The sequence below is a fragment of the Amphiprion ocellaris genome, chromosome 2 (assembly GCF_022539595.1).
Source record: "Amphiprion ocellaris isolate individual 3 ecotype Okinawa chromosome 2, ASM2253959v1, whole genome shotgun sequence".
Lineage (NCBI taxonomy): Eukaryota > Metazoa > Chordata > Actinopteri > Pomacentridae > Amphiprion > Amphiprion ocellaris.
In genome coordinates, this window is record NC_072767.1 from 33,129,947 (window position 1) to 33,156,581 (window position 26,635).

Consider the following 26,635-nt stretch of genomic DNA (forward strand, 5'->3'; position numbering starts at 1 on the left):
GATTTAAAATAGTTTTTATTGTTATTTAGCATTCTGTATGTAATGTAGCTTTGACTCAAGTGTATATAAGACTGTGCAGAATAACTGCAGTATTTCATGTAAACCAGATGAACTGTGAAATAATGAAAGAACACCAGTAAAAGAAAGTCAGTGCTTTAACAATAAATAAAACATCCTTTGCTTCTAATTTCAGTGTAGCTGGAGGTCACCTGTGTGGCTGAACCTGTACATAAGAAGAAATGAATTAATTCTCAATAGGTAGTGGCATTTCCTACAGGTTCATAGATGTTCAGTTTGCAGCACAACAGCACTGCTGTTTTTGCAGCAGATAGAAGATGTGATATCTGACCTGGCTGTTGTGGGACATCAGGTGCAGACCTGCTGCAGTCTAGATGAATGACGCCATGCCGCTATCTCTTAACGATACACAAATAATGAGTAATGTTGTGCATAGACAAACGTACACCGATTGTCACGTAACTCCGCCGTGTTCCTTGGCAGAGTAAAAAATACGACATCTGCACATGAAATAAATAAAATATTGCTTTTTTCAGGTGCAACATTTCTGTAATCTGCAATATTACTTCCCTTCTATTCAGTATCATCACCATTTATTACTTATTATATTCCTTACTATGTATTACTTACCATTTTTCTATTCTAGTCATGTTATCTTATTTATTTTTATTACTCTGCCAAGGAATGCGGCGGAGCTAAGTAATGATCGGCGTACGTGAATCCGTCTGTTTGTCTGTCTGTGCACAACATTACTCAAAACACAATGATGATGATTGGATGAAATTTTCAGGGAAGGTCAGAAATGACACAAGGACCAAGTGATCAGATTTGGGCAGATTTCTGTATCATTGCAGGGTAGCGACAGCGTCACTGTAACCATATCAGCTGCTTGCTGACGATCACACGATTACGATGCTACTACAGATCAACCATTGCGGACCTATCGGGACTTTATACAACGACTGAGCAGCCTTGGCAGAGTACTGCACTGTCTGAGTGCTTTTCTTGTTTTTAGTATTGTATCATACTTGTATATTATCGCTTTTCCATTATTCACTGCATTTATTCTCATGTTGTGTCATTTTCTTCTTGGCAACATCTGGCACAAGAATTTCCTTGGGGATTAATAAAATTCTGTCTCATCTTATTCCTGTCACGATATGAATTGAATTAATAGCAACTAAGACTGTAAGCTGTCATGAACACTGTTGTGACATCTGACAGAGATCATAAAACAGCAGCAGGTTGAAACAAAACCACAGACAGATGATGCAGCTGTGACACGTGTCACATTTAATTGACGTATCTCTTCCTCACCTCCTCTGCTCATATGTCAGGTGGGAGGAACGAAGACTCCAAGAGACAAGAGAGGAATCGTGGATGTAGAAGTTAACAAATGAGAAAAGGTGACAGGAAGAGATGCACAGGAGATGTGAGGGGAAAAGCAAGAAAAAAACAAGAAGACCGTGGCACTACTTTAAAACAGAACATGAAAATTAATTAATTAATTGGACAAAGGAATTATAAGTGTTTGTGTCATTCTCCTTTTGATGGACATCATTTAAAGCTGTATGCTGAAGGAGCCTAAATATACAGTCATGCACAATAAGATCTTTCAAAGCTGTGCAGTTGGACTTTATAAACTGCCTTTCAATCACTCTAAGACAACTGAGAAGAAAAGCGTGCAGGCCGAGCAGAGTTCCATCTAAAACCGATCAATCTGGTGAAGCAGTTGTGCCAAATTTTAACTATAGAGTTCTAAAAAGTTGCCTTTTTCTGTGTAAAACACTCCGGTGAACATGCAGAAAGCGGCTGCTGGTGATAAATCTCCTCGGCTGCTTGATGAAGAGCTTCTCTGATGAACCTGGAGAACCAATTTGTGGCTGCAGCTTTGGCTCCTGGTTATTGTCCGGCTGCTCTTTGGGGGGATTTTCTGTCTCTAACGGCAGCTGCTGTTGTTGTTTCTGCCGCCTCCAGTTTTAATATCACTCATTTAGATTCATTATCCTGTGCGGCTGTACAGATATTCCAACTGTCTGTCTCATTACGCCCAGAAACGTATTATTGCCTCGGTCTAATTATCGTCCCAAAGAAGCCCAATCAAGTGTCTGATTTGTTTCCTTTATTGCAAACACCTCGAGGTTCATTATCTTTAATCTGAAGACACAGAGGTGAGATTTTTTTTTTGTTTCATTCCAACAATGTTTTCTTTAATCTCCAGCATTATGTTCTGATCTAACAGTTAAAAATATCTCACTGTCCATTTAAGATTCCCCGAGTAGCGCTCTCTTCTCCTAGTCTTGTACCATCTGATCCCTCATTTACATGCCAATTACTGAACAAATCTATAATTTTTTACGACTGACACTCTCTCTCTCTCTCACCCACCCATCTGACAGCTTCCCTGTAAAAACCCTAATTATACAGTCAAATCCTCAAAGCGCTGTTTGTTGCGCCGCATTTACAGTCCAGCATCCTCAGGGATTCTATCACACAGGAAGCTTTTTGTTTCTCTAAAAGTTGTCATCTCTGAATATACAGCAACGCCCGCTTTCATGTGGCAACTTTATTTCAGTTTCATTGTCATCGTGCTGCAGTGGGCTGATGATTTTTTGTTGTTTTTTTTCCCCAAGGCCTGTTCTGTGCTTTAAATTAAGGTCTGAACAAAAAGCTTTAAAGGTTTACTTTAAAAAACAGATGTTATTTGTGCTACTGTCACTTCTTACAAACAGCAAGGACGTCTGCTTATGGGGAACAGAGCTGGAGGAGTTTGTTAGTTACAGTTTCTAATTATAACTCACTTTCAGCTCACTTTGACATGATTAAATTGAATTTAAAGAAAGTGATGGACACTGTAAGAAGGAAAGTGAGCCGGCAGTAACACTTCAGATATCTACGATGACGTTCTTCATATCATTCCAATCTCCTTTACCATTCATGTGTTCGTCATTACAGATATCTACAACGCAGCTGCAGATTTTTGCAGCTGAATGATGACTAGTTGTAATTTCAGTTTCAGATATCTGTAGTTTAACTGGGACTAGTCATAATTCTGGTTCAAGGTATCTTTAATTCCCCTCCATTCAAGATATCTACAGTCATGAACAAAAGTTTTCATACACTTGTAAAGACAATGTATTTCATTGCAGTCTTGAGTTTCCAGTTTTTCAATATGAATTTGATGGAATCGTTGAAAAGCAACACATTTAATTGAACTGCACCAGTTCTGCCAAGAACTGTGGTCAAAGATGTAACCAGAAGTTTGTGTCTGGCTACCAAAAGCACCTCATTGGGATGAAAATGACCAGAAGGAAGTTTAATCAAATATTAGCATTGCCGTGTGTATATTTTTGACCCACCAGATTTTGTCGTATTTCTAGAAGACCTTCAATAAATCTATAAAAGAGCGAAGTCCATCATAGAGAATTCATTGCAAAAAGAATAAATGGAAACTTAAGACTGCCATGCTAGACACAGCCTTTACAAGTGCAAGTTAACATCTGTTCATGAAGGTACATTGTCCTTTCTAGAAATCTTGTATGAAGATTGAACCACTCAGAATGACGTAGATCACATTTTCAAATTTTAAAACGGGTCAGTTTGACCTGCAGGACAACGTGAGGGTTAATAACACAGCTAATGTAGCATTTATCACCACCTTCTGATGGAGTTTATTCACTCAACAGTGTGGAGAAACGGGCCTTATTTCATTCTCGACATTTCTAAAGTTTGTTTCAAATTCACATGACCGCTGTAAGGAAACATGGCTAACATATAAAACACCCCTGCATGTTCAGGAGAGACGGGCCGCTGCTAACTGTACAACATCCTACTTTCATTCAGTCATTATGAGTCATTTCAGCCCGGACCAGTTCCAGTGGTTTGATTAATCTCATGTGTCACCAGAACAGAGCCATTTAATCAGAGCAGGCGACCGCAGGCTGCACAGCTCACACTCCACCATAATGTAGGAGAGAGAAATTTCAGGCCTAAAATCTGCCGCTTGTGTGTCACATCATCATAATGTGCAGCACACAGCCAGACACACACCTGCTGTTCATTTGTCTGAAGTGCACCGCTATCAATCAGCGGCGGATTGCGGATTGAATTATTGCAGCTCCGGCTTATCCTGCAGCCGAATCCTGCGATCCATTTATCCTCCAGTACACCGATCACTGCTCTGACACGAGCCGGGAATAAGGAACAAACAGGCCCAGTGACAGAAATGAGATTAGAATGAGTAACGTTAGTGGGAACATAATGGAGCAGAGAGAGGATGTGGAGCTAAATGATGAATGCAGACGATTAATGAATGATTAGAGCTCACAGTCGTCTTACAGGTTATGAAAATGATGCAAGCGTTGTTCGTTTGAGACTCGTCAGTGCTGGTGCTCACACAGTAAAACAGTTTCTGCGTTCTGGTGGTTGTTGTGGCTGTTTCTGCTGACGAGGATCTACAGGAGAAATACCTCGTCCAGCTTCGTTTATCTACGGCTGCAGATCATTTATGCTCTGACTTTATTGCACTGCAACAGCAAATAAGCATAAAATGTGAGCAGTAAGTACAGTAGACTTCAGGTGGATTTTTTAGCCGCATCAGCACTTTGGAATATCAACAACTATTTCATATAATGGCATGAATTTTTGTCCAGACATTTATGATTCTACTGACTTTTCAGCAGTAGATCAAAGCTTCTTTTCTGTTTTACATGGTTGTTACAAGTGTGTGGACACCAGAATAATACACACATGGACAAAATTGTTGGTACCCCTCGGTTAATGAAACTAAAACCCACAATGGTCACAGAAATAATTTGAATTTGACAAAAGTATTAATAAATAAAAATTCTATGAAAATTAACCAGTGAAAATCAGACATTGCTTTTGAACTGTGGTTCAACAGAATTATTTTAAAAAATAAACTCATGAAACAGACCTGGACAAAAATGATGGTACCCCTAGAAAAGACTGAAAATAATGTGACCATAGGGACATGTTCAATCAAGGTGTGTCCTCTAATTAGCATCACAGGTGTCTACAAACTTGTAATCAGTCAGTCGGCTTATTTATAGGGTTACAGTAGTCACTGTGCTGTTTGGTCACATGGTCATGTAGTACACAAGAAGAAATGTAATCACGGACACGTCATATCTCAGTGCAAAGCTATTGGAAAACTACCGATTTAATGAAAAGAACAATGTGTTAAAGTTCCCTTCCCTGTTCTAAACAACTTTTTTAAAAATATATGTTTGATTATCGTACCTCTACGCTTTGGAAATGATTTCATTGCATAAAATTTGAACTTTGAAGCAGGAATTATCAGGGTGACTTCATATTATTTCTTTCCCTGATGGTTGGTGCTAGATTGGATCAGTTCTACTGTCTGCCCAAATCTACTAGAAGTGTAAAGTTACACAAAAATCGTAGTTTGCTGTGTACCGTAGTTTTGAGAGCATGGTTCAGTACAAGTTTGGTACAGTCAAAACAAGAAATACAAAACAGTAACAACACGAGTGCAACTGGCTGCAACCTATAAAAAGAAAAGTACAATGAATTAAAGTAAATCAAAAGAAATATTCTCGCAAATAAATAAAAACAATAGTTAGGTGCAGCATTTAAAACATTAACTGCTCACATTCTACCTGTATTTGACAGCAGATGCATTGGATTAGCTGTGTTTTCCTACAAAGGGCAGCAAAGACTCGCTGGCTGGACCCTGCACAAGCATATAGACAAATTCTTTTCTAAATCTTTAGATTTTTCCTATTTTTGGCACTTTTGGCAATATTTTGCATTTTCTGTTTCTCCAGTGTTTGTAGTTTGTCTACTGAGTTGACTGGTTCTTATTATTCAGTACATTTGACTACATAGTTTGACAAATAAACAAATCTGAACTTCATAACTAGTCTTTGCTTACTGCTTATAAATGCTAAATTAGACAGACTTACCTGTTCACTCTCATGTTTTGTCAGCCAGTTACCTAAACGTCTGCAGAGTAGGTAGAATAAAGCAACATTAACCCTCGTGTCGTCCTGCGAGTCAAAATTGACCCGTTTTAAAGTTTGAAAATGTGGGGAAAACATATATTGATATATTGATGTCCACATTTTCAACATTTTTGGGAAATCTTTGAATATTTTTGGCGAAAAAAAAATGTTAAAAATGTTTCTTAAGAACATTCACATAAAAATCAACCAAAATCCAATGAAATTCGCTGGATTTTGGTTGATTTTTATGTGAATGTTCTTAAATAATAAATTTGTAATCACTTTAGATATTTTTAGGATTTTTTTGGAGGATTTTTACAAATTTTTTGAAAATATTGACAAGAATTTTCTTGCCAAATTAGGGGGATTTAAAAAAAAAAAAACTTTTAAGGGAAATTTTTAAGGAATTATTGGAATTTCCTTCCTGAAGGTTTTGCAAATTTTCAGAAAATTGGGGAATTTTTTTGCTGAATTTTTGGATTTTTTTCAGACAAGGAAACATTTTTTGGTGCTCGTAAATGACGACAACAGGAGGGTTAAAGTGATTTTAAAGGAACATGGGGGAAATCAAGTGCAGTAAATATTTCAAAGCGTTTCCATTCATTGAGAAAGTGCTGCTGGGACATCAGATATGCATCGTTTCTGTCGGAGACGTTGAGCTCCATCAGGCTCGCGGGTGTCGCTGAGCGGCGTCGACTTCTGGCAGGTGTTGTCACTCCCACGCCTGCAAGTCGCTCAACCAGGCAGTGCAGATGGTGCGTGTCGAGTTGCCAGCAGTTGTGTTTTTTATGTTGTTTTTTTTCTGACATACTACATCCCTCCCTTCCTCACTGGGAGGATCTCTTGTTCTACCTCTTAGAAAGAAAGGAAATAATCACAAGCTGTGACTTTGTGTTTTATATTTTCATTCACAAATAGGAAATTATAATGTTGTGTAAAGACTAACAAAACAAAACAGCAAGTTCCAGAAATCACTGAGCAAAACACTGTTGACAACGTGTAGCCATGTAGTAAACGTGAGCTGAGAGAACGTGTGCAGAGTTACAGTATGTACATCAAACCCCAGAGAGGAGCGAGAAACCTGGAGATGCAGCGACGACTCGGCCCTCTCACAACATGCAGTCTGGAGGGAAACAGGAAGTTGCCTTAAAAGTTTTGCTGTGTTGTATATGTGTTTTACAAACTCAGTAAAATATCGTGATGGCAGTCATGAAAGCACAACAACAGTGAAATAGTGTAATCTGAACAGATAGTGTACAAGTTTACAATAAAAGCCTGGGAATGTTTGCGCTGATGTCATGTGCCACATAGAGCCACAACGATTAATCAATCAGCCGATTCGTTGCCTTTAAATTAAGCAGCAGCTATTTTGATAATCAACTATTTGCGAAATTTGTTAGTTGCAGCTCTACTGACACATAATCTGTCCGCTTGTTGTCGGCTGCATGTTTTTAAAAAGTAAAAGCAAATGGGTCACTGTAAATGACAAAGAAATAGGATGTTATTTTGGAAATACTTGAATGCATGTACATTGTTGTTGTGAGTAAAATGAAAAGACTGAAACCACTTTGATACCAAGTTATAGCTACCAGACAGTTAGCGTAGCTTAGCATTAAAATATGAAATATCTAACCTGGCTATTGAAATGTCAGCTGTACAGTTTACAAAGACCTTTTAATTATAGGGTTGGTCCAGTAAATTCACATACATACTTTCTTACTTTAGGGTCTTTAATGTATAAAGTTGTTCGGTAAATATGTAGCTATCTCATTTCTCTAACAGAGATTACCTGAACATTTGTTTAAAAAGTGCTATATAAATAACCATGGCTTGGCATAATGTTGTTTTTAATTTCAGTGATGGTCGAAGTTCTTGGATCTTGTACTTACATAAATTTGACTCAAATGACAACAAAGTATGAGCATTAAAATATAATTAAAAGAATTCATGCACAGTGGTGCTTTTCAGAATAATGTAAATGCTGATGAGGACCAATAAAGTTTCATCATAACTGAATCATAAGGGCTCACTGCGGGGTTTTCAAACATTATTGCACCACAACTTTTTTGTTGAATATATTCAATATTATTTGTCTCCAGTGTAGCAGAGGAGAAGAAAAAAGTAGTTTGTAATCACCTCAAAACACAATTTTTCTTCTATTCAACACGTGCTAGTTGATATAATGTGTTAGTTAGCATCAGAGGTTCCAATTGTGTTAAGTTAATCCGCTGCTAGCTTTAGCTTGATATTCAGCGTACAGAAAGGAGAGTGGTATCAATCTTCTTTTTGGAACGAAAGCTAATGAGAAAAAAAATCCCAAAGTATTCCTTTAAGTAAAGGCAACGAATGATGATTTTATAAAATGCTGGTATGGATTCACTTGTTGATTAAAACTGGGCTTTGAAAGACTTTCTGACATCGTTGCACAGTGTTTGGTTAATCACAGGAGCAAGGTCACAGTGAGAAAACAGCCGGTGGCATCGACTCCGAGGCAAATTAAAGGATAAGTTCAAGATTTTGGAAAATCTGCTCAGCGGTTTCTTTATGCTAAGCTAACCAGCTGCTGGCTGTAGCTCCAGATTTAAGAGACAGACATGAGAGGGGTATTGATCTTCTCAATTAATTCTCACAAAACAAAGCAAATAAGCATGTTTTTTCCAGAAATCAGAACTACCCCTTCAAGTCTGGCTTCATAGACTGTGTTTGCATGAGTGTTGGCAAACGCCATAGTCAAATAATTATAGAATATATAATAAGATTAGGCTAATAATAACAGGAATGTCAATTAAACTGATGGTTTGTGTTGTAAACCTCACAGGTGTCTGCGCTAAAAGCATGTAGTAACCAGGATATTATTTATCACGTATACAGGGTATGAAGAACCACTTTTCCCTGTTTTATGTAAATGCCACATCCTAAATATGATCAAAACTGTGAGAAACCTCATAATAGGGACACTAATGCGCATGTAAACACAGTCATTATAAATCATTTCCAGATCATTAAGTCAGATTTTAGCATAGATGTACACATTGTGTTTGTCCATGTATGTTCCCGTGCACGTTGATGGACTAGATTAGAGCTGCAGTAATACTATGAATACTTGTCATTCGCACTAAGCTGTAATAATGTGACCACATTATATTCTGGAGTTCTGGGGACAGATCTAAGAGCTGATGTGAAGAAGTGTAAACAGCTGGAGATATAACACTGCAGAGAGTGCGTGTTTCAACCCATGAGATCGTTGTCTCAGGAGTTCACAGGGGTTGGAGCAGAGAGTTACTGTCTGTACATGCGAGTCTTTGTAAAACACATGTTCTGTAGATTAATCCCTATGACTGTGCACCGTCTGAGTGTCAAAGTCTGCAGTCACTCTGATTAAAAAAAATGTTACAGTGTCAGGTTCGTCACAAACAAGGCTCTCATTCAGAAACCAGAATGAGTCAGAGATGGGTTTAAAAAAACACAAATGTGTTAATTGACGTAATAAAGCCAGTAGATGAGGTTGAAGAGGGAGAAGGTGAAGGGGAATATAATCCGTGACCATCTGTCAATGGCGTTCACGTCGGTGAGGTCGGGGATTTTGATTTTGAGCTGCGAGGATCGTCTCCGCAGGCGGGTTTTCTTAAGATGTGCGTTCCTTTCCAAGCTGAGGCGGCCCGACTCTCGCGGTGCACTCGGCTTCCTGTACTGGACCCCCGAGTTGTCGAACACCATGGAAGAGGAGTTGTGAGTCTCGCTGACGGTGGTTGTGATCTCGTTCCCTCCCACCTCGTTGTGCATCTCCAAGGTTGTCAGCAAAATGTTCCCCTGGGAGTCGACCTAGGAACGACAGACAGCAGCGGTTAAAAATGGGCTGAAGCTGAGGCGTCGGTGACTGATGACACATGTGCAGCAAGTGTCAGGGGCCCGGGGCCGAACTCCTCCAGCAGCTGACTGATTACAGCCGAGGAAACAGAGAGTGGCCTTCAAAAGCAGCTTTTCTGTCCCAAAGTTAAATCACTTCTCACAAATCAGCTCAAGGTTGGACTGGATGGCTCTAACACTAATGTCATGACAACTATCGCTGCCCACACAAAAACAGATAAATCATTTGGACCTGTGTGGCAAAAATAGAGGCACAAGATGAACACAGTGATACAGGATCGTGGTGACATGGCATGAGAGGAGGTGACAAGGGAAATATTTATTCTCTGTCAACTTTGGTGGAAACTCATGACGCCATCTGATTTTATTCTACAATATGAGAATGAAATATGGACATTCTGAGATCCACATCAGAGATCACATATAAATTAAAGCCTCCTCCACCTCGTGTGATATCGACTCCTTCCTCTGATTATTTGTAGGAGCCACACATCATCGGAAACAAAACGTATAAAATCATATTTCATTCAAGCAAATTCCTGGAAGTAGCTATACATGTATCAAAGAAAAAACAGACATAACATTAAAGTCATATAATCATCATTTTGCATCACAGAAAGCTGTCAAGTTGCTCAGTGTACTTTTTGTATATACATATGGGAAGTAGATTTTTTTGGCAGAAAATAATATGAATATAACATACTAAATTTGAGGTTCGATACATGTGGTTCATCCTTCATTTAAGACAAGGTGAAGATATTCATAATTAAATCAACCAATTTCATCTTTAGAAATGCACAAAGTAAATCTGCATCTGCACACTGAGGACTAAGGCTGTAATTACCTAACAATAAGCTCAGTGATGGCTAGTTTGTTTACATTTAACATAGAGAACAATAAGAGACACAAACACAACAATAAAAACATGAGACACGACACAGGGAAAAGCAGTGTTAAGAGGAGGATACTCATACGATGGTGGTGGTCAGAGAAATGGCTTGTCGAGGAGGATGCTGTGATAAAAAGTATGTTCCTTGGTTAAATGAGGAGGCCAAACTTTGCACCGCGGCAGCAAAGTTTCAGCGGTGGGTTCACAGATGTGACACTACAGGCAGTGACAGACACTCACCCGTCGTGAGTGACGACGCCCTTGTACCTGATTGGACTGTTTAAGAGACGAGGACTTGCAATTGCCTCCTTCCAGAAGGGACTAGCCGGGAGAAACACAAACACAAACTCCTTCATCTGAGCTTTGGTCAGGTGGTAGCTGAGATGCTCACAGAGCTTCACAGTCACAGAAGGATGATGGAAGAGTCCTTCTGTGTGCACCAGTAAAATCTGTGATTCATCAGAATCACTGAACCAGGGTTCATTTTGTTTCCATGTTTGAAAATACATCATTATTGTGAAATACTCATCCATTCTCAGGATCGATCAAAATGTTTTTTTCAGGGCTGATGTTGATATTGATTACAAGTAATCAAGAAAGGCAGACAACCAATATTTTAAAGTGATACACAATAAATCTCAGATATTAACAGCATGTGATAGCAGCGGACCTGTCATTTATAACTAGATTACATCATTAATAAGGATTCCATAAGTAAATATGTACATTAGAAATACAAGTGATGACGTCTGAGCATCACATGACGTGACTATGATCTGCTCTGTTGACTATGCGATTGACTGATTGAGATCAACAACAGTTTGTCTCCTGCAGCTCTACCTGTTGTTCTTCTCTGTTTCGGTATTTTGCCACTGTTTTGCCATTTTCATTTCCCATGAAGTCCCATATCTGAAAGCATTATTTGCTATTGTTTTTTGTTTTTCGGGGTAATCTGTGGCTGTAACCTAACTTAGCCACTAGCTGTTAGCATAGCCTTAGCCACTGTGAAAGTACCTAATTTCCTGATTTGTGGCGATTGCTGTACTGTGCTCAGTTTTTGAAAGTTGTGTTTGTTTATCACAACCTCAGCAACATCTGCTACCTCATCTTCCCAACACAACTTCACCAACTCACTGGAGCTGCTCCACTCTGCAAATGCACTCATCTGTCCTTCTGCGTAAACAATAGCTTTCAGTCATCGTGAATGTAACCAATCACAGAGTGCTGTGGGCGGGACTTGGCAAAGACGTCAGAGTGACTGTACAGAGAGAGACAGCAAGCTGCATTAGAGTCAAAGTAGGGCATTTAATATATTTAGCGATAATTGGCCAATAACATTCTTGCACTGCACATCTTTGCACTTTTAAACTTTATTTTTATTTTTATTTTTTCTGTTAAAAATTTTGCCACCCTTGTATATATTGTAAATAAAACTGCTGTAACAATGTAAATTTCCCCTGGAGTGGGGAGAAATAAAGAACTTTATCTTATCTTTATCTTTATCTTTAAAAATTACAAAACAGATAATCTGAGAAAGGCTAAACATAAACATTGGTATCAGTCAGACTTGTAAATGATCCATCCTAATCCAGTCACGTATATTTGTCATAATCCTACCTTTAGCAGATTTCACTGTTGCTCTTTGTGACAACGGAGCTCAAAACTGTCAACCTTGCTGTAGACTTCTTAATATTAGGGTAGTTGTCTTATTTTGGGGCTGGGGGAGCTCTGCCTGCCAGCAGATCATCTAGAACATGGGTTTACAACACTGATGAGCCAAAACATTATGACCCCACACAGGTGAGAGAATGATGTTGATTATCATGTCACTGATGCATGTCAAGGTCTGGAATTGATTTGTTAACGTAGTCACCATATTGGAGGTGGATGATTCATTTGGGTGTGAAGACCTGAGTGACTTTGACAAATTGTGACAGTCAGACGTCTGGGTCACGTCGTCTTGGAAACGGCAAGGATCGAGTGGTGCTGCAGGTCAGCAGTGGTAAATATTGGCTGACAGTGATGGCAAACCATAAATCAATGACGGGGTTTTGGAGGATGCTAGTGAACAACTCTGACAGACAGCAGCTGCTATTGCCAATTTACAGGACTTGAATTTACAGGATCTATTGCACAAGTCTTGTTAGTGGAGACCAACAGCTGCACATCAGAGGTCTTCTAGAGTCCTGAAGTGCTTCTCATCACACTGATGTGTCTCCTTGTGTCTAAGATGCTTCAAGTAAAGATGTGACAGGTAGGCTACGCTTGTGTTTCCTTGTTAAAAGCTTCTCCAGAAGCTATCCATCCCCTTGTCTTCTCAAGGTGCATCTAAATATTTGGAAAATTCTTCATGATGGACAGAAGAAACATTTCTGGATGACATGGAGAGAGAGGATGCGAAACAGCATTCATTAGCATAATGAAAAGCAGCCCAGACCTCGGTGGGTTGGAGCTGCTGGCACAAGGACCAAGAGTCTATCAGGTGGGGGAGGTCATGATGTTTTGGCTCATAGATCTCTCCTGTTGGGTTTTGACGATCTTCAGAGACAGATTTCAGAAATCAACTTGGGGGTTAACCTCACTTTACGAAATGACAACAGATTTGATAACTGCATATTCACTTTCATTTGATCTAAACAAAAATTTAAAAAAATATTACAATCAAATTTATTATAGTATGGGATGCTACCAGCATCTACAAATAATTCATTTTTTCACACATGTACTCATCGGAGAACCTGCTCTGTTTCCATGACTATTTTTGTGTAACTCTCATAATCTAACCATAATCCCAACCAACAAACAACAGCCAACTATCACTGTTAGGTAAAGAGTGAGAAGAGTAAGGAAATTTCAGGAAAAACCTTCAAATTTCCTGAAATATTTGAGGCTTAATTAGCATTTAATAACAAATAGGTTCAGTAGAATTTTAAAGTCAAGACTTTTTGAGCGTTACTACACTGATTACCTGTTGTTTAATATTGCTATGACCTCTTTTTAGATTTGTATTCAACATAATACCTCATTATCTGAATTTAAAGAAATGTACATGCAACACAACATGGGAATTAATTATTGTTAGTATGCTTGACTGGTGGATTTTGTCAGCCGATGAGCCAAAAAGTTAATTTCAATTTGTAAATTTTAACGCAATGCAATTTCAAACATGGAAACGAAGATTTAAAACTGCTACGGAACTTTTAATTACTTATATTGTGCACACAAATGAAAACAAATCAGTAACCTCTAAGACTAGTTTTGTTAAAAGTACTGATCAACTGTGAATTAATATTACAAATATTTCCATCACGGTCATGGAGAATTGATCCATGTGGTCGATACAATCACTGGATGCACTGAAGTTGATTATATACAAATTCTATCCTTAACATCCAGCCCTAGAATAAAGATTTGCTGAACAGCGGTTAGTTATAAAAACATACACAGCACCTCCCCGGTGTTTGGAACTGATTCTCACCTTGGGAACGTCAAACTTATTGCGGTCATTATTTGCCTTTTGCGCCTTCTCGGCCAGTTTCTTCTGCATCTGAGGACCTCGTCCAAAGAAGATGTAGTTGACGAAGGCATATTCCAGCAGAGCCAGGAAGACGAACACGAAGCAGCCCATCAGGTACATGTCTATAGCTTTGACGTAGGGGATCTTGGGTAGAGTCTCTCTCAAATGAGTGTTGATGGTTGTCATGGTCAGCACAGTGGTGATCCCTGGAAGAAAGGAAAATCAATTCCCACACTGTCACTCTCTAAAATTAAAGTAGAGCATTTTATTTTTCTGTCAAGGTCTAAGTATGAGTCATTTTCATCAGCTGCTGGTAACTTTTTATCATTGATAATTAAAAAAAATTCCAAACAAATAAAAACCTTCAACTTTGTTGGATGGATCGTGGTAGGCTTTTATTTTCTTAGCTTGGATAAGCAGAAAATGCTCATCCCAGCACACACTGAGTGAACAAACTCAGCAGATACACAACAAACAGCAGTGTAGTCGGTCTCCCAGCAATAAACACCATCGACAGTAATGTGCCTGTGTTGTTTCTGTGTCTCCTGGATGGCTCACCAACCTGGACGGTGCGTCTATTTCTGTCGATTCAGGCTTACATAATTAAAACAAAAATGTTTCACTGTATGGTGTGTGTGGGGGAGTCGAGAGCGCCGTGGGTACAAGGCATCGATTTCTGCATAACAAAGGGACAAGCAAGAATCTAAACTCTCTGAGAGTCCAGAGGAGACAGATACTCAACAAACCTCTCGAAAAACTGTGCAGCACCGCTATCAACTTTACAACGGCTGAAGTAGACGGGCAAATTATGAAGTGAAAATCACAGACGACATAAATTATGCAGCTGCAGAGATTCCATATAAATATACGGTTTAACTTCTTAACATCCCACTTTAGACGTGTTTTTCCACTGCTGAGCCTGATGGGTATCCTTTCAAATGTAGTTTTGCTCAGGATATTCACACCACCATAATGGCAGAGAGAATGGAAACCTGTAATAAATCATCACACAGACAGTGATTAAATTTGGACAGCACAGTAAGTGTAAAAGCTTTCTAACTTGCATTGATCTCATGGTGTCTCAGACAGCTTTCTTCTCAGTGAGGAGGCGTTACATCAGATGAACCAGAGGACTGAGTTTCCTTAAGAGTTCTGACCCTGCGGAGGTGCTTCCACTTCTAACAGTCCACTAGGCCTCCTGAAACCTACTATATTCGCCTTAAGTTAGTGTACGTACAGCTGATTTAATGATTGCTGCAGTAATGTGCTCTTTCTAACGCAGGCAGTACCTTTTACTGCACTGAGGCTGGATGAGGATTTCCATTAAGGCAACTATTCTTGCAGAGATCAATGAAGTTAGTGGAGGTTTGGTGTTTTCCAGCGGTGAACTGAGTCTTATTTTAGTTTCAGTATCACAGGTCAGTGGAAAGTCTGAGAGAGTATTAGATCCAGTTGTGTCTCCTGTTACTCCACCAGTCAGCTGCCTAGAACAGGCTGAAGGAAACACTGTGATAGTATGCTGTTTTTGAACCAAATATTTATTTGCTCATAGGTGAATTCAACAGTATTGCTTTGCACAATGTTACCTAGGGGTAATTTACTATACTACAGAATGTTGTACAGAGACAGCAAAGAAAAGCTTTTACTTTGAGTAATATAAACGTTATTTTAAAAAAACCTTGTTTCATTTTGACAAAAGTAGCCAATTTTCTCAAATCTTTTTGTCTAGAATCAAGTGGCTGAACATTTCATAAATACAATGTCTAATTTAGCTAAATTAAATTGGAAACTATCTGATCAAAGAATGATAAAAAAGTCAAATTTGAGCAGGAAGTCAACACCACGCTACGCTTGAATATTTGCGCCACACTATGTTTGCTCACAAGGAATTTACTGAAAAGTACTAACCTAATTTTTATTTACCATTGCAGCAGTTGAATGTTGTTTAAAGCAGTACTAAATAACTGTTTCTCCAACTGAGGAAAACAGTTCACAAATTCACCACCTCATAAAATAGTGAATGCACACAAAAAAGTTGTCTGTGTCAAACATGCCTCATAGGAATTGTATTTCTTTATGACCAAACTGTGACAGAAAATGCATTTTGAAGAAAACAAAGTTGTTAATTCTGGTTTGTATCAGCACAAGTTACATAATTAACATGTAACCAGTGACAGACATGATATGGAAAGTATCAGTAATATGCTAACTGACAGCATGTTTGTTTTTTGTTTTTTTTTTTGCAGTACAATATTTACTTGGAGTGACTATAGCATTGCTGGTTATAGTTTTATTTAGCTACTGAACTTGATGAAAGTTTAGGAAAGGTTGTGGTCAGTTTTAAGACCAAAAAGTCAACCGTGACTTTTATTTGGAGAGCTGAGGGGAACTGAGGAGTCGAGTGATGATTCTCTGTCGGTTATCACTCTGAGTGACCCATTTTACACTGGACCTACTTATTTGACCCACTGTTAATATAAAAACAGTGACTGGAGGGACGACCTGATAACCGAGTGGGGAGCAGACCACATGGATGGAAATGCCGTCAGCAGTGAGCCCCTACTTAGTTTACTGAATGTCCTTCTCCTGTTCTGTTTCCCCACATGTAATGTCTATCTCTACTGCTGCTAACAAAGTAAAGCCAAAAATGAATCTTCAAAAAAGAACACTGACTGGTGCAGCTTTAACCGCGTACTGGTTAAAAGTCTGAAGTAGATCTGTGAAGAACTTACTGAATCAAATAATGTCACGAAGTAAAACTAAACTCCTTAACATCCTTTTTTGCGCTACAGATACATCCAAATGTCACCACAAACTAATTTCAGTTCACTAAATATCCTTTGGAGGCCAGAAACATCCAACCTGTCATCCTTGCAGGTCGGCATGGTGAATCTTAAGAGCTAGACATGATTTCACAGCAAACGTTCCATCAACTGTACAGCATCTCAGGGGGGAAAGAGGCCATCAGTCATCAACGTATCCGGCGTAACAAAACAGTCTGATTTTCTGCAGTTTCCATCCATTCAGAACATCCTCATTACCTCCCACCTGCATCCCACCACTGTCTTCTCTTCATACTTCCTGTTTTTAATCTGTCCTTTCCTACCTGTGTGAGTAATGTGGCGTGCAACTGCAGCAAAAGACTAAGCATTAGTGGTTTAAGGGAACTGCAAGACTGGAAGGAGAAGAACTTGCAAATCGAAATCGGAAGATAAAAGGTGCGAAGTGTAGCAGAAAAAAGCCCGACATTAAAATTTAGTTGTCAGTGCCAATGTGAAGGTAATGTTTCAATAGCTGGTGTATGTTTTCTTGGAATAGTTTTTCTCTTGACACACGGTGCTAAGTGGATATATTGCTGTATGATGCTTTAAGTTTCCTACTTCTGCAAATATATTGTAATTTGTCTTCCTTGTCTCCTTGCAGCTGAAGCTATGACAGGGCTGAAGGATATGCAAAAAAAAAAAAAAGTTATATTGCGAATACTTATATATTTGAGATACGAGTCATAGTTTTAGCAGGAATGGTGATTCTGTCGGTCAAACGTGTTCCCTTTCGTCCAGAAAATATGATTCGTAGGCTGGGGTATCTATGTAGCACTACGATGCTTCATTTAAAAAGGTCTTTTGGACAAATTTGAGCGTCATCCAAAAAATGGAGTTTCTGTGATTTGAATATTGCACTTATAACATTACAATACAAATACAACACAAATACACCACCAATAATGTACAATTTACATAACAATTTATATAACTTGGACCTGCAATTGTGTTAAAATCAACATCATGTGATCAAGCGTAAGGCATTACTTTGCTGAATGACAAAAAGGACCACCATGAAAGCATCTGGGTCAACGTGACTACAGAGGAACCAGTCAACCTACTAAAAGTTGCAGGGTCCAGTGACATTTACATTTACCATCAATCCTAGATTCATTCTCTATTTGACTCCACTTTATGATATCATAGTTTAAATGCCTCTGTCAGGTTTCTTGCTTTGTGGCAGGGGTGGCCACCGTTCACAAGCCTGCAGGCCCAATCTATTAAACACAGAAGACATCTGCCTGTAGATTAAACCACAGACCTGAGGTCACCTCCCTGCACAGGACACATCATACCTAATGCAACTCTGGCAGCTGAGGCGTCATAATTTATCCAGAACGACACCCAGGAAAGGATGGTGATGAGGATGGAGGGCATGTACGTCTGCAGGATGAAGTAGCCAATGTTTCGCTTCAGCTTGAAGCTCAAAGACAGTCGAGGGTAGGCACCTGCAGGACACGACACAGAAGAAGAATCAGCCCTCTTTAATTCAGGAGAAACATCACTTTGTTTTGGTTCCTATGGTGATGGTCTCATGAATTGATTTCATCACCATGGAAACAAGCAAGCATGGTTCAAGCTGCAAATCATCTGATGGAACTTAGTCTTGAGATTATCCAACACCTCATAGTCATATACAGCATTAAAACAACCAACAAGTGAAGTGAAAAACACTGATTTTCTCATCACAGTGCAATGTTTTGCACCTGTTCTGGCATTCGTGTGGATATTACTTTGGCATGTACCATCCACCCACCAATCAGCACGTCCATAGCAAGAGAGCTCCCTGACAGCAGCAGCTTCCCTCAGTAGGACAGCACATAGCCACCACACCACAGAAACAGCTAAGAAACAGATGGAGGAACACGATCAAGAGCACAAGGTGAATCGACTGAGTGTGTGCTTCAGGGCTGATTCCAATTATTGGTGCTCAAGTAAGACCAATATTTGATATTTGGAGCCGACAGGCATAAAATGTTACATATGAACAGCATGTGATAGCAGGAACCTGTCATTCCTAACTTGGTGCAGACATTAGGACATACTCCTAAGTTGACAGTGAGATTATAAACATTTTATCTCCTCTTCTCCTGCAGTTATGGCTGCTATTCTTCTTTGATTTGTAAGTCTTTCAATGTGCTGTCACTTTGATTGCCCACTAAGGCCTAAATATGCTAATTCACATCAGTTGCTCTGCTCTGTTAATGCGCTTGTCTGTCCCAGTCTGTCCACAGTAACTCTGAGTGTTGATTGGCTGTTATTCGTAACATGTGACTTATCAGACAGTAACTGCTTCTTTATTATTATTCTCAGTTCTGATGAGAGAGGCTCACATATGATGCACATATTGTTTTTAAGAAAGCCCAAACTGTACAATGCAGCAGATTTGCTGATACTTGTGAAGCTTTAAAGGCACTGACGAGGTATTCTACCAATCAGCTTATAAATTTCTGACAGCGTCTGAAGAGTTATAATTATTTCACGTTTTTCTCTTGCATGCAGCAGTGTTACTTGAGAAAACCTGTATGCCAATCAGGACTCAACAACAGTCCTGTATTCACACAGTAAATATAACGTCTCTTTTACTTGCAGTATTGCATGTATAAAAATATATGTATAATAATGTGTGTGTATATATGTGTGTGTGTGTGTGTGTGTGTGTGTGTGTGTGTGTGTGTGTGTGTGTGTGTGTGTGTGTGTGTGTGTGTGTGTGTGTGTGTGTGTGTGTGTGTGTGTGTGTGTGAGAGAGACGGGGCTGCAGTGGTTCAGTGGTTAGCACTGTCGCTTTGCAGCTAGAAGATCCCCGGTTCGTGTCCCAGCCTGGTCCTGGGATCTTTCTGCATGGAGTTTGCATGTTCTCCCTGTGCACATGTGGATTTTCTCCGGGTACTCCGGCTTCCTCCCACAGTCCAAAAACATGCGGAGGTTAATTGGTGATTCGAATTTGTCCATAGGTGTGAATGTGAGTGTGCTTGTTTGTCTGTATATGTAGCCCTGTGATGGACTGGTGATCTGTCCAGGTGTCCCCTCCCTTCGCTCTAAGTCAGCTGGGATAGACTCCAGCCCCCCACGACCCTAATGAGGATTACGCAGTGTATAGATAACAGATGGATGGATAATAATGACATGTCTAAAATAATAGTGTGTTGGACTGTAGTAAAAAGGGAAAGAACTAAACACAGGACTGTGCCTGAATACATCTTGACTACAACCTGGCAGAGAACTGCTGTCACGCTGCTTTTATTTTGTTGGCTGTGTAGACATTGTGTCAAACTATTAATAAATAATAGGATGTTTTCAACTTTGATATATGCTTATTTAGTCATGAATATTTGATGTTACATGCACAGACGTTTTCAGCTGATTTAAGGGCATATAACTGAACGTGAGGAAAGTGCCCCATAAGGTGTTTGTTATTACATGAATTCAACCCGATGAACCCCAAGCAGTTTCTCTGTGTTTTTTGCTCCTCTTACACTTTTACTCAGTGTGGGCTCATTTTTCAATGCAATACAAATCCTGCACCTCTATGGAAACAGCACAACCACGACTAGAAGTAGAGAGAACTCAATCTCTGGTGGTTTATTTGTGGCATTTTCTTAATGGGACGTATAGAATAAAGTGATTTTAATAAAATATCTTGATTTTTCTGATGAAACCACAAATCACTCATTAAGTTCAAGGATCGTCGGACATTTGAAAATCAGATGATTCCTTCTGTTTTTAGTTTCTAGCTTTAATAACTGGTGTAATTTTGGTGATTTTTTAAACAAACACATGCCTTTCAAACACTGGTTCAGAGGATAAATAGGAATATAAACAATAATGCATTATCTCAAACACCACTGTTGTGTCCTTTACTCACCTGTGGAAAAGACCACGTTCCTGGAGACCAGTTTGTAGTCCACTATGGAGAACTGAGGGAGCTCAATTCGTGTGACTCCGGTCACAGCAGTGTCTCCTCCCTTCCAGTAGAACTCTATATCATCTGTTGTGTAACCATCTGCAAGAAAACAAGGCACGACATTCAGTTTCATTCAGTCATTTTAGGCAACTTGCCTTAAAGTCATGGGCACAAGATAAAAGACATCACAATTACAATAAACAAATGTACAAGAAAACTAATTATGAAATGTTTCCTGTACATACAGTGTACACAAAAGCAAAAGTGCATGTGCAAATTAAACAGGGTTGTTGCAGCAAACGCAGGTTTTTACTTGTTTTGCACTTGAAATGGGGTACTACAAATACAAATATATTTCAGACTGAGAGTGAAGGAGGTGGTCTGTGCAGTCTAAGGCCATTTCAGATGTAGGATATGTAACGTTGCTGACTTCATCACCCTGTTAAAGTGACGGCATTCTTTGATGCAAACATAGGTCACCTTCACATTAATGCTCCTCGTGATTTTATTCAAATGCACCCATGACATTGACAGGGTGAGCCACAGTACCAACATTCAGGATTGGATGATACGTCAAACGACATAATGCATAATAATGCACTAAAAAGCAAAAGAATAAGTCTAAATCCGCTGTGTAACAAATGATTTAACTGCAGCTTTTACATTGTGACTCCATGTGACAGCTCATCTATCTGAGGTAAATAAAAGTACATCATGTGACCCGCCATCAGATCATCATCGATCCTGTCTCCATGTTGGGGATAATTTAGAATTAGAAGTAATTAATGATGCTACTTCTGTTGTTCCATGTGTGTAAATGCATGCAGCTCTGTCTCTCTGTTTGGAAACTCATACAGATCCTGCTGCTATTTGATGCTGCAGGTAATTAATAAATTTAGAGGAAAACTTCCCACAAACAGCTGGAAGCAACAAGCTGAACTTCAACTCCTGTTTATGTTTTGTCCAAACCCAGATTTACATTGTTGAGTAAACATTTAGTTCAGACTTGTGCCATGTTGGAAGTAATTCAGAAATGTTCCGAGGTTTGACCTAGTAAGATTGCAGTTTTACCAAAACTATTACCAAATAGGGGCACATGCAAACGTGCAGCCGACACATTCATGCTGTCAGATTAACTGAAAGAAGTGCATGTCTGAAAGGGTTTTAATGTAGACGTGGTCATTTGGAGAACCTGTTGGTCAAAGATGGCTGTCAAGGTGTCCGACACCCTTGACAGCTAGATGTGATTGTTATGAGCAGAAAAGCATTGAAAAGTGCTGCTGTCTCATTTCTTAGATGGCTAAAATTAATCATGTACTTTTATTTCCTTAAGTGAAATCTGGAGGTCGAATAGCTATAACTGATTTACACTAAGTCTTATGAATCACACTAACCTGACGGTCTGTAAGATCTGATTGCATGTGATGGAAATTCTCATGATACGCATGACATGCATGAAATCCATAACTGTCTATAATTTTATTGCAGCATAGAATGCCACAGCACCCAAATCTCTACTACAGAAATCACTGTCCGCCTAAAACCTTTCTGTGGGGATGAAGTCGTAACTGGAGAGGCTGCGGCGAGCAATCTTGCTGAGATACGACAGGTTAATAAATCCAGAGCGATTCAGCGGTCTGTGCAGTTTCTGTCTCCACAAGATGAGCAGTGTGAGAACTTTTTTTTTTTTTTATGAGAATCACGGCGCTATTCATATTTTTAAGTGATGAAAAAGTGGAGCTGTCTGCTGTATTTCTTTACTAAGCACAAGATGTGGGGCTTAAACTTACAGCTCTCAATTTCCAGAGTGCAGTTCTGTTCGTCCAGCGGGTATCGCCTCAGATCCATCATGCAGGCTGCTGTCGTTGTGATTCTGGATCAAAAGAGAACCAAAAGAGACGTGACCTCGTTTTATATTCAGTGCAGGTTTTACAGTAAGAAGCGGCTAGTACAGACCATCTATGAAAGAAGAAAACAATATTTATTATTATTTCTTTATAAAGTAAAACTCACTGCCAATTGCTTTCAGAGGCAGGCACTCCCTCAGAGCTGCACATTTATAAAGAAAATCCAATTCTGAGCCGCAGTTTGAACAAACATACAACACGAGTTATGGGACGTGAGTCGCTGTGTTGGTATTAAATTGTGTTGAGCTGCAGCTCAAATGACTTCAACAAAGCAAATAAAGCGCTTTGCCACTTCATGCATCTTGGGCAGTTTAGAGAGCTACACGACAGAGTAAAAGCCAAGAGTAAATGCAGAGTCAATAAGCACTGGCGATAGATTGCTTGCTAATTACTGAAAGCATCATGGGAAGTGGTGAGAGATGATGAAAATGTGTAAATACATCTGGTACTCCAAGATGCAAACGTCAGCCAAGACTGATTTCCATTCTGGCTAATGGAAGTGTAAGTATATACTATACAGAATGTGGAGAAGTGTTAATAAAAGTGTATCATATGTTAATTTTATCAGGATAAATGACGCTTAAATTGCAAGTCTTAACAGGTCTTCATATACAGTCATAGAGTCTTTTTTGTGCGTATTGACCAGCTGGAATGGGAATTAATGGAGATTATGTTATTCCTAAACCACAAATTCTCATAAAAAAGCCAGTATTCGAATAACGGTTGCTAATAAAGGCTAAGAGAGGTGGAATTACAGTATCTGTAGTCTACAGCAACAGCTAACATGTTAAATTCAGCACAGTGTCCATTTCCACAGCACTAATTCAATTTTTTAAGAGAACTAATGTTTTCATAATTGTTTATCCTTTTCCATTACTCCAAACTAAAAGCCTAAATTCCTTCTGTCAAAGGGAATGCTGAAACACTTACAGGGTTGAAATTCTGAAAGGAGTGTTGTTTTTCAGTCTTGGTAGCTTAACACTGTTTCCATTATGCAGATTTTTTTAAGACAATGGGTAAACATCAGGGAAGGCCGTATTAAAGTCCATCTCTGGTTGTCGATTTAACTCATAAACTCATCTCTATGAAAAAAGTTACATATTTAAAAGTTTTTTTAAATCTATGAAAATAATCCCTTCTTGTAATAAAATGGCTTAAATGTAATTCCACATGGTTGCTTCCTCTAGAATGTGCAAATCTGTGAAGCCTCATTTACACCTTCCCACTCCATGTACACCAGCACCACCCTGCAAGTATGAATAGAGAACTGAATTAGTCGCTCCAGGACTTTGGAGGTGCTTGGATTTGCGCATGCTTTCCATCAATGGTGCCCAAACACAGTAAGAAGTTCTAAATTCTCCAGATATCCTGTGCTATATTCACACACGGTGCTGTGAATACCTCAGGCATAATTACGGTTCTACAGCCCAATCTGTACGTAGCTGCTATATCCTGTAAAAAACGGCAGTGTGTTTTTCTGCAGTGCATTCTACAGTTTCACCTTCATCTGTACATCTTGCACTGCTAAACATGCCACATGATTGCGCCAACTTGTTTATTTGTGCGTCTTTCAATGCTCTTTGTGCTCTCCATCCTTCTCCAGTTTCATTACAGTTTGTATTTATCTATGTAGCTGTTTGCTGTCTGTGTTCATGTAGCGTCATTGTGAGCAAATGACCTTTGATGGTATTTATGTTATGCAGGTTTATATATGATATGATTATTATGCATTATTCAAATGCTCATGCTTTTACACATGAGGTAGTTTTACTATACTGCCATTCCCACCAACGCTTTGGCTTGTGGATTAGTCTTTTAGTTGTACTCAGACAGTGTGATTTTATGTGTTTCGGTGTGTTCGGTTTCAGTTGTGCGCTTTTAAAATAAAGCTTTCTCTTGTTGTTTCTATGATCCTGCATATTCCAGCTTTAACCAGGGAACAAAGAATGTGTGCCTGCTATGAAATAAGGGCCTTTCACATAAATATTCACTTCATGGAAACAGCAGTGCTCACCTTAAGCCGTACAGGACAGTGCCGTCCGGGTGGAGTCGAATCATCCGGTTCTTAACAGTGACACCGTGTACAAAGGACTTCTTGTCATTGAGGAAGTAGGTGTCTGGGACCCAGAGCTGGTCAGCTACTCTGTTGTCCAGTGTCAGGTTGAGAGGAATCCCTGCGTAGGCCAGCCTCTTATCTCTCCAATACTGCTGGAAGTACATCGTCAACGTGTAGTCCTGTGGAAAGTAAAAGACCATCACGTAGTTATACTTGAGTCACAGAAAGTATAAAAAATGTAATTTTGTTTCAGGCATTTGCAATTTCTTAGGGTCTGTGTGGCCAAAAGGAGCAAAACTGAAGGCAGGCTTTCTTTATAAGGTTACTGAGTTCAGCACTTGATGTCTGCAGCCCAGAGCTGCAGATGGATTTCTTTGTAACAAAGGTGATATTTATAGAATTGTCAGTCTGCCCTGGGTGACCATATTTCAAGACCAGCCTCACCAAGAAACCTTCCTCATCTGCTCTCTGCAAAAGACTGGCACCGGCTCTCAAACTATAGATTTCCATTACTGCAGAAACAGCATCAGGACTGTTTCAGCTTAACAGTCTTTTTTTCAGATAGATGAATATCATCACATATTATCAGCCATACATGCAATGACATCAATAATTTAGTGGCCGCTCATTCGCAGCTAGTTCCACAAGTTGATCCATCAAACACAAAAGCTTTTTCAGGCCTTTAATGGAGCTCTTTACCAGCTCACTTGGCTTTGTTCTGCTGACTAATGTCCTCTTAAATAAATAAGCAGTTCTCAGGAAATAAACAAAAAACTTGGCTGTGCTGAAAATGTCTGTCCTCTGGTGCAAAAGCATATCCATAATAAAGTGTTCAAAAATGCCCAGAGCTGAAAATCAATATTGGTATTTCCCTTTTCAAAACTGAACTAATTATGATTTGGAGTTGGTCTGCGAGGTCCCACCTTAGAAACTGCTGATGTGATTTTGACAGAGTGAAGAATTGCATTATTTTTTGTTGATTCTCTCATTACTCTGTACACTGGTGCAAAAGGGCAGCTGCATTATGCACCACTGACAAACTCTAAGCTTTTTTTGTGTTTGGAATAAATTACATTATGCCATTTGATAGTATAATATAGTATTGATTCCTATGAATAATTCAGTGTGTGCGTACAATCCGAATACATATTTATTGTTTTAGCCTATGTCAAAAGGTTGCCTCTGGTTGCTGAGACTGTGTGGGTCTCTGTTTGTTTGTCCATAAAGGAGACATTTTCAGCTTGTCAGACTAGGTGTAGGTTCTGTAGTGAAAATACTGTATCTTCCAGAAAATCCTTGGCTTGAGAAATGACTGTGTTATTTTTTGAGCCTCTTCAGAGATGCCCTCGCCCTCCCAATTCTCTTTCACCCCCAAGATGCCCTCATTATGTTCCCTCCCACATGCAGCAGAGGTGTGAGATGGGTGAATCAGCTTTACACAACAGCTCTCATACTACAGCGATGGAGCCCATCTACCAACACGCTCCCTCCATGTCTGGACCGCGGCTATTTTAGTCTGTTTGAGATCTTCAGATCCCACTTAAACATTTCTTTAGCATTTCAGAACCAAAGCTTTACCACATCACTCTCAGTGTACACACTGTACTGTACACCCTCCCGTTCCCACAGCACACTGTGTAACCTGCAGGGTCCCACAGGGATCTATTC

General features: G+C 39.4%; 1 protein-coding gene across 4 annotated transcripts in view; it reads right to left on the reverse strand.

Moving 5' to 3' along the window:
* Window positions 1-6,889: 6,889 nt before the first annotated feature.
* The window catches only part of gabrb3 (gamma-aminobutyric acid type A receptor subunit beta3), a 63,190-nt gene continuing 43,444 nt past the window's right edge, over window positions 6,890-26,635 (reverse strand). For 2 of the 4 annotated variants that reach the window (XM_035956723.2, XM_023289105.3), the window contains 7 exons: window positions 24,926-25,146; window positions 22,795-22,877; window positions 20,966-21,103; window positions 18,396-18,548; window positions 14,240-14,484; window positions 11,002-11,082; window positions 6,890-9,827 (listed from right to left, as the gene is read on the reverse strand). In XM_035956723.2, coding sequence (XP_035812616.1) covers window positions 9,480-9,827; window positions 11,002-11,082; window positions 14,240-14,484; window positions 18,396-18,548; window positions 20,966-21,103; window positions 22,795-22,877; window positions 24,926-25,146 — 1,269 coding nt within the window. In that variant the 3' untranslated portion in view covers window positions 6,890-9,479. The remainder of the gene's footprint in view (window positions 9,828-11,001; window positions 11,083-14,239; window positions 14,485-18,395; window positions 18,549-20,965; window positions 21,104-22,794; window positions 22,878-24,925; window positions 25,147-26,635) is intronic. The other 2 variants (XM_035956724.2, XM_023289104.3) reach the window with 1 other exon arrangement.